General features: G+C 43.6%; 1 protein-coding gene across 2 annotated transcripts in view; it reads right to left on the reverse strand.

The window, feature by feature from the left end:
• Positions 1-12648, reverse strand: part of LOC147024416 (deformed epidermal autoregulatory factor 1 homolog) — a 328494-nt gene that overhangs the window by 111682 nt on the left and 204164 nt on the right. For both annotated transcript variants that reach the window (XM_085884328.1, XM_085884329.1), the window contains exon 7: positions 6557-6686. In XM_085884328.1, coding sequence (XP_085740454.1) covers positions 6557-6686 — 130 coding nt within the window. The remainder of the gene's footprint in view (positions 1-6556; positions 6687-12648) is intronic.

Raw genomic sequence — 12648 nt, forward strand, 5'->3', positions numbered from 1 at the left:
AGACAGACAGACCATTGTAACGCTTAAAAGTGTAGGACCTTTCCATTCAAGAAATTGCAAACAAAGCCAAGGTGTCAGTGAGTACAGTTTCCTACACCATCAAAAGGCACTTGGAAACACTGACATGAAGAGGTCTGGTAGACCCAAAGCCACAACACAATTAGAAGACAAGTTTCTGAGAGTCAACAGCTTGCATGATAGGTGGCTCACGGGACAGCAGCTTCAAGCACAGCTTAACATTGGTCGAAGTAAGTAAGTCTCAGTTTCAACTGTGAAGAGAAGACTTCGAGCTGCAGGTAGGACAGTTCAAGTGGCAGTAAGAAAGCCATTGCTAAGATGGCAAAATAAGAAAAAGAAGCTTGCCTGGACAATGAAGCACCACCAGTGGACTACTGAAAACTGGAAGAAGGTCTTATGGACCGATGAATCAAAATTTGAAATCTTTAGTTCATCACGCATGGTTTTTGTATGGCGTCGAGGAGGCGAAAAGATGGTTCCTCAGTGTGTGACACCAACTGTCAAACATGGAAGAGAAAGCGTGATAATCTTGGGCTCTTTTGCTGGATCCGGAGTTGACGACTTGCACAGAGTGACTGGCACCCTGAACCAAACGGGCTTCCACAGCATTTTGCAGCACCATGCAATACCCTCTGGTCTACGCCTAGTTGGTCAGGGGTTCATCTGACAGCAAGATAACGACCCAAAACATACCTCCAGGCTATGTCAGAACTACCTTAGAAGAAAAGAACAAGACGGTAGGCTTCAAATCATGGAATGGCCAGCACAGTCTCCAGACTTAAACCCCATTGAGCTGGTTTGGGATGAACTGGACAGAAGGGTGGACCTCAAATATTCAGGGCCTTCGCTCAAACCTTTCAGATCTTTCCATACAGGTTGCCACTGACAAACCAGACATAATCTGCCTTACAGAAACTTTCCTCCCCCAAGACATGTCTGACTCCCAATTATCTCTCACCGGTAACTCCCTCCTCCAGTATGACAGACCTGAGCCTCGTCCTGGTGGAGGAGTTGCTCTCTTCATCAAAGACTCTATTCCTCACTCTCCATGCACTGCCCTCACTCCCCCACATCCCAGGAATACCTCTGGCTACGGCTTCCCCTCCACTCCCACCTCATGTATATATATATATATATGTGTACTGTGCCATCCACCAAACAGAGATGACTCCATCTAAACCTCACTATTCGAAAACATGAACCAACTTCTATCTTATCATCCAAACTCTCTCTTCCTCATATGTGGCGACTTCAATTGTCATCATGCCAGTTGGCTAGGTGTGCGTAACTCTCTCACCTGTCATGGCACCTCAGCAAAAGCTTTCTGCGACTCATTGGGACTGACTCAATCGGTCAACTTCCCGACCCGGATCTCAACCAATGGTACTCCATCTCTTCTGGATCTGATTTTGACAAATTTCCAACAATATCTGCTGCTCTTCCTCCACTCCAATTGGATCTTCTGACCAGATCCTTGTAAAAGTGGACATCTCTCTGGCTATTATCAGAGAACCACCTCACCGCAGTCGAGTCTGGTGTTTCACTCAAGCCGACTGGCAGGGTCTCCAAGCAGCTATCAAACTTATAGACTGGTCTCCGACCGCTACTTTCTCCAACATCAACTCATCCTGGGAATTCTTTGAAAGAAACTTGCTCTCCCTCATGCACAGATTTATCCCCTCTCATCTTCAGTTGTCCTACCCTTCCTCCAGCCCTTGGTTCGCTGAAGCTTGTGGCGAGGCAGTTGTCCTGAAACAACTTGCCTTTGCCTTGTGGAAAGCAAACCCAACTGAGGGCAATCTCAGTTCCTTCCATGAAGCTCGGAACAAGTGTGTATCTACCCTCAGGAGAGCCAGAAAACAACATCTTTCTAAGCTCAAGTCCAAACTTTCAAACCCCTCTCCCTCCTCAAAATCCTGTTGGCGTGTAATCAAATCGGTTTCTGGTGTATGTTCCCCCTCCATCCCCTCCCTTACCTCAAATGGCCGCACTGCTGATGCCGCACGTGAAAAGGCTGAATGTCTAAACTCGGTGTTTGCAGCTAAATTTTGTGTCCAAAACCCATCGCTTTCTCTACCAACTTACCCAGTCGCACCTAACTGTCGCTGGACTCTGTGTCCTTTTCTCCTGACAAGGTGGAGAGTTTGCTGGCAAACCTCAACTCAGATTCTGCAACCGGTCCAGAGGGCATTAGCCCATGTGTCCAAAAAACCTACTCCTCTGCTCTTGCTCACCCTCTCTCTGTTCTATTCACCCTCTCATTTGCTCAATGTCATCTGCCATCTGCTTGGAAATCAGAAAGCATTACTGCCCTGCATAAAAAAGGTGCAAAAACAGATCCCTGCAACTACAGACCAATCAGCCTTCTGCCAATCATCAGCAAGGTTATGGAATCCATAATCGCTTCAGACATGAAATCCTTCCTCTTCTCCAATGGCTTGATTTCCGATCTTCAATTTGGTTTCAGAACAGGTCACTCTACCCTGGATATGCTGCTTCTGCTCTCCCAACAATGGATGGAGGTCCTCAATGCCGGACATGAAATCAGAGCCATATCCCGAGACATATTGCGTGCTTTTGACACGGTCTGGCACCCTGCCCTGCTCACCAAACTCTCTTCCTATGGTATCCAAGGCCATCTCCACTCATGGCTCGCAGACTTCCTCTCCTGTCACAGTCAACGTGTGGCCCAAAATGGAGTTCTTTCATCCCCTCTTCCTGTCCAGGCTGGAGTTCCTCAAGGTAGCGTTCTGGTCCCTGTTCTTTTTCTGGTTTTCATCAATGATCTATCCGACACTCTGGAAAATCCTCTTTATCTCTTTGCTGATGACTCCACCCTCTGCCGTACCATCTTTCATCCATCAGACCGGCAAGCAGCAGCTTCTTCACTCACTGCAGATCTGGATAAAATCATAAACTGGTCCAACACGTGGAATATGTCTTTCAATCCGGACAAATCTCACACTCTCACTATGTCTCTCTGAAAGGACTGTTTAGAACCCCCCCCCCCATCCACTTTCTGATCAATCCTCTGGAAGAAGTCCTTTCTTTCAAGCTTCTGGGTTTCACCATCTGCCATGACCTTTCCTGTGAAAGCCACATTTCAAACCTCGCCTCCAAAGCCAGTCGCCGACTGTGAATCCTCCATCGTGCAAGGTCCTTCCTTGGCCCACCTGAGCTCCTGACCACTTACAAAGCTTTCATCCGCAGCCTGATGGAGTACTGCTCTGCCCTCTTGGTTGGTGCTCCTGCCTCTCACCTTTCTCGGCTTCACACTGTGGAAACCAAGGCATTTCAGATCATTGGCATCTCCCGCAATGAGGCTGAGTCTTTGGGCATCTCACTCTCTCACCGCAAGCTGGTCGGTGGTCTTTCTGTCTTCCATCATCTCCTCTCTAGCCTCCCCCCTGCTCTCTCTGCGATTTGTCCCCACCACATTTCCGCAGGGCGCTCAAGGTCCGCCAAGAACCCCCCTTCTGGTGAAACTATCAAAATCACCAATCACTGCTCGCCTCCAGGCCTTCAAAACAGCTGTTTACCACCCCATCCAAATCCTCAATCTTTTCTACCCCCGATAATCCACCCAAGCCCACCTCCTTCAATTCCCTGCTTTCCTTCCTGAAAGTCCCTGTAATGTCCATCTTGTAATGTCCCCATGTTCCCCGCCCCATCCCTCTCCCTTCGACAGAACTCATAATGTCTCTGTTCCCCACTGTTTTGTCCTTCCCACTCCCGCCCCTCTTATCTCATGCCCCCCCCTTGCTGTATGCTGTGTGTTCGCTCTCATACGAGCCTCGACAAGGTATACAAAAAAAAAAACGGTGAAAGCAAAGCAACCTACAAGTGCAACACATTTGTGGGAACTTCTGCAACAGTGTTGGGAAGAACTTTCCGAACAATATTTGATTTCCATTGTAGAAAGAATGCCACAAGTATGTTCGGCTGTTATATCTGCAAAAGGTGGCTACTTGAATGAGTCAAAATTTTAGATTAAATTTTGTTCAACAAAACGATTCCATGATTTCTTTTTTTTTATCTGCAATTGTTTATTTGTTCGATGCTTTAATTTCAGAGTACATTTACACATTAAACTGCTTAAATTTCAGTAAAAACAGGAAAAATGGGGGTGTTCTCAAACTTTTGACTGGTAGAGTAGACCAAAAGGTCAACATGTTGGCCCAAGGTCAACAACTAAGGCGGTATTTCTAAAACCCTCAATTTTCATCCGATTCACTTGAAATTTGAAGATGAGTTGCATATTTGGTCAATGAATTCAACCACCAATTATTTTTGAGGTCAAATTTGTTTTATGGATTTTGCAAATATCGTGCACTGCACGATGTCTCCTTGTTTGTTTGTCTGTTTCTTTGTTTGTCCGCACAGAATTTTTGAGTTTTTCTCCGTAACCTCTTCAGATTGAGACGAATTTTTCACCATTGGTGCGCCGACTCATGTCGAATCTTGTAATGATAATGATGTCATAGGTCACGTGGTGCGGCAGCCAAATTGGAAGAAAGGAAAAACTTTGGATCTCTGCATCTCTGAAAATGTAGCAAGGAAAAAATTGAAACTTGGCACACAGAAAGTACTCCTCGAGGGGAATGAGTGTGACTTTTTATGACATCATCGGTGCTTTCGTTATGACTTCATAATGGCATTTGTAGAACGCTTCATCCAATCAGGATGAAAATTTTTGAAGGTCATCTATGGATAAAAGTGTCCACAAAAATATTTTTGATGACGTCGTCAGTCAAGTGATTCGGCAGCCATATTGTTTTTTTGTTTTTTTTTTACCTTCAAAAATCTTTTCTGAAATTGCTGAACCAGTCATCACTGTCAGCATTTATAAAGTGGCAGTTCTAATTATGTCTCTTATTAATTACGTAACACACCAGTGCACAAAACTACACAAACACCACACAACACATCACACAAAAGTCCTGGCGAGTGTCTGCAATCTCTGATCGCTCTTTTTCTTGTTTTCTTGTTAATGTTCTGTTTATGTTTTTTTTTTCATTTTCGATGCTGAAACTGATTTGAAATGGCAGCAGTATATACTGGAGTTGAAAAGTTTAACTGTGTGTAATGGCTAGCAGAACAGAAGTCCATAACTTCACTGCTTATTACAGGAAAGATGCACCTCACAGGAACTTGATTAACAATTGGATGAAAGAGTTTATACAAACTGAGTTAGTGAATGACAAACGCCAATCTCAGAGGCCTTGAATCAGCAAGGAGACTGTGACCATCATCCAGGAAGCACTTGAAAGGGGTCCACAGAGGTCATTTGAATGTGCATCTGTTGATCTGAATAGACCACAATAAAAAGTGCACAAAATTGTCAAAGCGAAAATGCAGGAACATGCTTTGAAGATTCAGGTAGATTAAATGTGGCAGGAAGAGCACTACCATGCAAGGTTAAATTTCTGTCATCAATTCAAACCAAAAACTCAAAATTTCCATTGGTTTCTTGATGAGGTGATATTTTCTGATGAGACATTCCATAATCGGTGGCAAAGTCAACCACCACAATTACCGTATTTGGAGGATAGAAAAACCTCAGGAAGTAAGGCAACACAAAAGAGATTCACCAAAAACCAATGCCTGGTGTGCTCTTTGGAAGGCACGCATCATTAGTCCTTTCTTTTTGAAAGAAGCAACAGTCAATGGTGAATGTTACTTTGCATTGTTGCAGAACTTCTTTATCCTTGGAATACCACAATTAAATCTTTCATATAACAGCTTTCAGCAAAGCGGTGCTCCCTGCCACTATGCTTCAAATGTGCGACAGTTCTTGAATGATGTCTTCCCATTCAAGTGGATCAGTAGACGTGGACAAATTGATGGCCACCTCGGTTGCTTGACCTGTCCCCATATGCCGATGGCACCAAGCTTCTGCCCTGCCTTGACCATGATACTCCTCCAATGCCCTCTGTCCTCAGCCAACTCTCTCCACTCTCCAACCACCCCCACCTTACCGATATCCCTCCTCACACAATTCTCCCATCTCAACTGCATTCGAACTTTTTTCTTCCTACCTTGCTCCCTCAAACTATCCACTCTCTTTGCCATTCTCTCTTTACCCATCCCCAGAGGAATATTTTTAATGGGGCTATGTAAAACTGTTGTTTACTCAGCAAAACTACATGCTTTAGGTAAACTTCAGGCTACGATCACAAATACAATTCATAGAATTACTCAGCGGCACCTGGAGAATGTTTTCAACAAGTTTGAAGATCAGATTGAATGATGTATCATTATGTTGAAGCCTAAAAATTTGAACTGTATCGAGTAAAAACTTTGAGGATTAAGGCTTTCATAAACCGTTCACAGTTCTGAACACGTCGATCAATTTAATATGCCCAATTTGAACAAGTCGACCTTCTCTTCAAACATGTGCACATCCAAAGCTATTAAATTTAGAGTTGCACAAGGACTTTATAAACACCCTGTATGCCAAGATGTGTTGCATGCAAAACACCCCGAGCCATGCCATTTGACATTGGGGTGGGGGTGTGTGTGGGGGGAAGAGACGTACAAGCTGTGTTGGACGTGCTTGGCAAGAGAGAAATGCTTTTTGTCTCTTCTTTTTTGAACATCGAGTGGCAGTTGAGCTCATGGTCCTTTTTTCTCCTCTTGTAAGGGACAAAGAGCTTGATAGGCCCACTCTGCCAGCCAAACACACCAAGCAGTAAAGGATCGCATAAGGAAGAAAGCACACACCACTACAGCCAATCTTTATGATGGAAAAATAACCCAAGCAGTGAGCAGACATATGCATTGCACTGTGCACCAATAATGTTCAAGATCTTGTATTCACATCAACTGTGAATTTTTCATATTAACATAAAAATACAAGTGTCAAACTCCATTGTAAGTTTCCATCATGAAAAAACTATCTAATATATATTTTGTTTCAATGTATTTTTTTATTGGTTAATGGATATGCCTCTGCATGGGGTAGACGTCAACCCACTGTTACACTTGATCTTAATGAAAGGTCACATGAGAGTTTGAGAGATAAGTAGAAGAGAGCAAACATCAGATGCTTCTAACTCAAGTTGTGATCTGCAAAATGTTTTCAAAGGGCACATGACTTTTCACCTGTTGAACCAAAAATTGAATCAGTTAAGCTTTGTATTGCAATCCATACTTGTGCCAAGTTTGGTTGAAAACCATTCTGTGGATCACAAGTTATGAGATAAAAAAAATATATATTCAATAAGAGGTCTTGTGACCATCGACATTTGACCTTTTGAACCCAAAATCTAATCATTCATCTTTGAATCATAGTGCATAATTGTATGAGGTTTGGTCAAAATACCTTGAGTGGTTCACAAGTTATCATGGTAACGAAGATCTGCTATGCACGGACGAAAAAACAAACAGCCCAAAAATATGACTCGGGCATTTTTGCTGCAATAAAAATGGCTTTCCATTTCAAACTCCAAATCTGCTTTTGTATCCATTTTGGTGGATATCAGGGTGTATTAGCATATTAAAGGGTAAGAAATGGGACGAAATAGGTCAAATGATGTCATCGTGAACTTGTAAGTTAACAACAAGTACAAGTCAAAGGGTTTGTCAGGCCTTAAATATGTCAGCATGCCAAAGTTTGTAAAAAGGTTTCGAGGACACACCGAGGAGTATCTTTACCTACAAGTGAAATAAACAGTTTACATTAAGAAATTACATTTAATACTGATCGTTCTAATTTAAAACGGGCTTATTCGGGGAACACATTGTGACCTACTTTTTTGTTGTTGTTGTATACACCGTCGAGGCTCCTATGAGAGCTAACAAACAGAACGTACAACAAGGGGAACAGGAGACAAGAGGGGTGGGAGAGGGAAGGAAAAAACAGTGTAGTACAGACACATGAGGAGATCTGGGGAAGGGAGAGGGATGGGGTGGGGTACACAGGGTAAACAAGATGGACACGACAAGGACTTTCAGGTCCTTACACGAAAGGAACTTTCAGGAAGGAAAGCAGGGAATTTGAAGGAGGTGGGTTTGGGGTGGATTAGCGGGGGTAGAAAAGATCGAGGTTTTGGATGGGGGAAGATAAGAGAAGGTGGTGAACAGCGGTTTTGAAGACCTGGAAGGAAGAGTGGGATTGAAGAGAGTGTGGAAGTTTGTTCCAAAGGCGGGAAAAAAGAAGAATTAAAGAGTGAAGGTGAGCAGTGATTCGTGATTTTGGTACTTTTAAGGGCCCTGTCACACCTTGACGTTTTAACCAGCAATGGCAACATATAAAAATGTATGTAAAACGTTGGCGTACGCTGAAATTTTGATGTTTTTTTTTTTTTAAGTTTTGGGCGTATTCATAACGTGTTGGTCGTATGCATAACATATTAGTAACGGGCACAGAACATTTCGTTGTGTTAATGATAACTTTTACCAACGAATGTTTAGCCTGTTGTCAGCGTTCACAACCTATGCCCAATGATAGTTTGACTTACGCATAGCGCGCTAAACGTATCGCTGGCGAACTCGTGGCGTAGCCTGTTAAGAACCTGCCAGACGCTGATTTAAATCGTAACCGCCTGAGAATTTGAAGTGTCAACATCGCAGTCACACCTTGACGATTTTGCCAGCGTATGCCGACCTATGAAAAATGTGTCTAAAACGCTAGGCGCACGTCAAATACGGTATAGGTAAGTTGTGTATACGTTAAGAGTAGGCTGGAAAACAATGAAGTACGCTGTCATATTACGTGGTACGTGTAATACGTCGTGAAAGTTAAAGAATGCTGAAAATTTTACGACTTACTCGGTGTATGGCTAACGCGTTCCGCATGCATTGTCATATATTCCTGGCACGCTCCGCGATCGTTTACACACGACGGACACACGTTACTTGTAGGTTACTCATAAGTCGAAACACGTCAAGGTAATATTTAACATACCCGCAACCTAATTTTCAACCAATGGGTAACGACCTTTTAACCTATGAGTAGCGTGCTTGAAACCTATGAGTAACGTGCATTGAACCTATTTATAACTTGCCTTGAACCAATGACTAGCGTGCTATGAACCTATGAGTAACGTGCGTTTAACCTATGTGTAGCATGCTTTGAACCTAAGTATAACGTGCTTCTAACCTTTGAGTAACATGCTATGAACCTATGTGTAACGCATCTAAAACGCACATTGTCGTATGCAGACGAATTAGATTGACGTCTTCCGGACGACCACAGCACTTGCTGAACGTGTTTCTAACTTACATCTACCGTGTAATGGCGTATTGGCAGCGTGAAGGGGAATTGGTATATACAAATGGGCTTCACAAGAGGAACCCATCATTGTTCCAGATTCCATGTTGAGTAGATGTCAATGCCAGTAGTATCAGTAGTAGTAATACTATTAGCAGTAGTTGGTGTGCGTGACAGTAGTAATAGTAGTAGTAGTTGTAGTAGTAGCATTGGTAGTAGTAGTATGTCTATGTCAGTAGTAGTATGTGAGCGTGATGGGGATGGTGTGGGTGATGATGGATCCTCTTATCGTCCACGAATAGGAGACTACTTTGCACCATTGTTCGATGTTCTTTTCGGCTAATTTTTTTTCCTCATTCCCACGATTAAATATTTCTTTGTTTTACTTTTTAAAGTATTAAAAACGACTTTGACAAATGCATAATGTACTAGTAATGAACACAGAACGCTTCGATAACTTATAGATAAGTTATACCAACGATTGTTTATTGTGTTTTAGTTGTCCACAACCTATGCCCAACGATAGTCGAGCGTATGCATCGCGTAATAATTCCCAAGCACGTTATTCATAGGTTATAAATAAATCATGGGTACCCTAAACATTACTTTGATGTGTTTTGACGTATGAGGAACTTTCAAGTCGCGTGTTGCGAAGTGTGAACAACGTTCGTGTCGCGTGCTTACAAAACGTTACTCATAGGTTAGAAATAAGTTTCGGGTACGCGAATGTTACCTCTACGTGTTTCGACTTATGAGTAACATACAAGTAACGTGTGTCAACGATCGCATAACGTGCCTACAACTTATGGCCAGCGTAGCGGAACGTGTGAGCCAAGCGCCGAGTACGTCGTAAAATTTCAAGCATGCAAAATTTTTTGGACAACCAAAAAGTAAGTTTTAAACCAACGTAATACGACCTATGGTAGTGTTTTTCAGCATGTACCTGACGTATACATAACGTACCCATCAGGTATTCGATGTGTGCCAGCGTTTTAGACAAATTTTTCATAAATCGGCATATGCTGGCTAAATCATCAAGGTGTGACGGCCCCTTAACAGAAGGAGGTTGCTGGCAGACCTTGAGCACCCTGTGGAAATATAAGGAGGGGGGTGGGTGTGTGATGTATCAGAAGTTTGTCTTAATGCATACATACATGGGTGCACCAGGGTGTGGTTTAGGAGAGTCGCATGACCTGCCCATGTTGGGATGCGGTGCTGTGCTGTGCCCGGGTTCAGATTAAACCTATTGTTGCCACTTCGGAGTCTGCGTCCCTGTTCATTGAGTACATTACAGTGGCAAAGACGATGTCATCATGCATCGGCATATTGTGTGAATACACAGTGGGGGGTGATTGGGAAGACGATACCGATCGTCTGAAGCAGTACTATGTGGCAAACAAAATGGATACCGATGAGGACGCTGAAAGGCGAGGAGCTGTATTACTGATCGTATGCGCTGCCCCGACGTACAGTCTCATAAAAGATCTTCTTTCCCCAGCTAAACCTTCTGACAAGTTGTATGAAGAGCTCGTCAGTCTCATGAAAAGACATTATCACCCTAATCCGGGAAAGATCGTCTCGAGATATAAATTTTATACCCACCATTGTCAAGATGGTCAGTCAGCATCCGAGTTTGTGGCTGATTTACGCCGACTCGCCGAACATTGCGAGTTTACAGATAAACTCGAAGAGATGTTACATGAGTTCTTTATAATAGGCGTCAATGATGACTCAATTCTGCGGAAACTCCGAACTGAATCCGACCCTAATTTGGCTAAAGTCATGGAAATAGCCACTGCATGTACGCAAACTGCCGAGAGCCTGTGTGTGATCTCTAACAAGTCAAAAGTTATCCAGCAGGACCCATTGGTTAACAAGGTAACCTTTGGCTACAAACAAAAGTGTTTTTTAGAAAGCCACCAAATTCACCTCCACCTCCTGACATTTCTGAATCTCCCTGGAAGGTTGGATTAACTTGTTGGCGTTGTGGTGGTAATCATCAAGCTTTCCAATGTCGGTACAGGAATTATATACCTGTGACAACTGTGGTAAGTGGGGACACTTGAAGTGTCATCGTTCTCGATCCAAGTCGAAGAACTTGTCTCCTGCTTCTAACATTGGCGTAAAAACTGATATAGTGGACGAAAGGTCACAGAGCACAGCCTGCAGCCGAGAGTCAAGTGAGGAACTTTATGAGGTTTTCTCTGTTGGAACAAAGAGCTCAGATGCTCCAATTATAGTTGATGTAACAATCGATAATGTCCTGGTGAGGATGGTAGTTGCTACTGGCGCTTCCAGATCAATTATGAGTGAGAACAAGTTCACCTCCACTTACCTTCCAAGAAAGGCTCCTGTTATGTACTCTGGCCTGTATCGACTGACTTAAGAACATACACCAAGGAGGTGATTCCTATAGTTGGCTCAGCTAACATAACTGTAGGATATGGAAACAGCACTCATGTCCTACCACTACTGATAGTGCGTGGAGAAGGACCACCCCTCTTCGGCCGAGATTGGTTACGAATAATCAGACTTAATTGGAGTGACGTAAACAGAGTCTCCAACTCTGCTGGACACGACACCGTGCTCAACAAGTACCCTGGCCTGTTCAGCGATGGTGTTGGCACCTTTGCAGGGCCCAAAGTGAGGATTCATGTTTCTGCAGATGCTCAGCCATTGTTCCATAAAGCTAGACCTGTGCCCGACATGACGCGATCAATGATCGAATGTGAGCTTGACCGCCTGCAGAGTGAAGGCATCATCTCACCAGACGAGTACTCCAACTGGGCGGCACCTATCGTTCCAATACTCAAAACAGATGGAACAGTACGAATCTGTGGGGTCTACAAAACGACAATCAACCGCTATTCAAAGCTGGGTGGCTACCCTTTGCCCAAAGCAGAGGATATGTTCACCACTCTCATGGGTGGCCAGACATTCATTAAGCTTGACTTGACCAATGCCTCTGCTCAAATGGAACTGGATGATGATTCCAAGCCCGATACATGCATCAACACTCATCGAGGACTCTACATGTACAACAGATTCCCATTTGGCATACGCTCTGCTGCACCAATCTTCCAACGTGAGATGGAGACATTATTGAAAACTGTACCAAAGACAGTCCTGTTCCAGGACAACATACTAGTGACTGGATGGTCACAACATAAACACCTTGAGAACCTGAACAAAGTCCTCAATCGGCTGTCACAAGCTAGGTTATGCCTAAGGCATGAGAAGTGTACCTTTCTGGCACTTAAAGTTGAATACCTGGGTCATCAAATCTCCTCTCAAGGCATTCTGTCCTCTCCGAGCAATTTAGGGTAGCCGAGTGATAATTCTGTCCTCTCCGAGTTGAAGCCATTGCAAATGCACCAAGGCCACAAAACATTTCAGAACTTTGTGCATTCCTGGGT

The sequence above is a fragment of the Eptatretus burgeri genome, chromosome 6, assembly GCF_056783735.1.
Source record: "Eptatretus burgeri isolate ZD-2024b chromosome 6, Ebu_testis_v1, whole genome shotgun sequence".
Classification (NCBI taxonomy): Eukaryota; Metazoa; Chordata; class Myxini; order Myxiniformes; family Myxinidae; genus Eptatretus; species Eptatretus burgeri.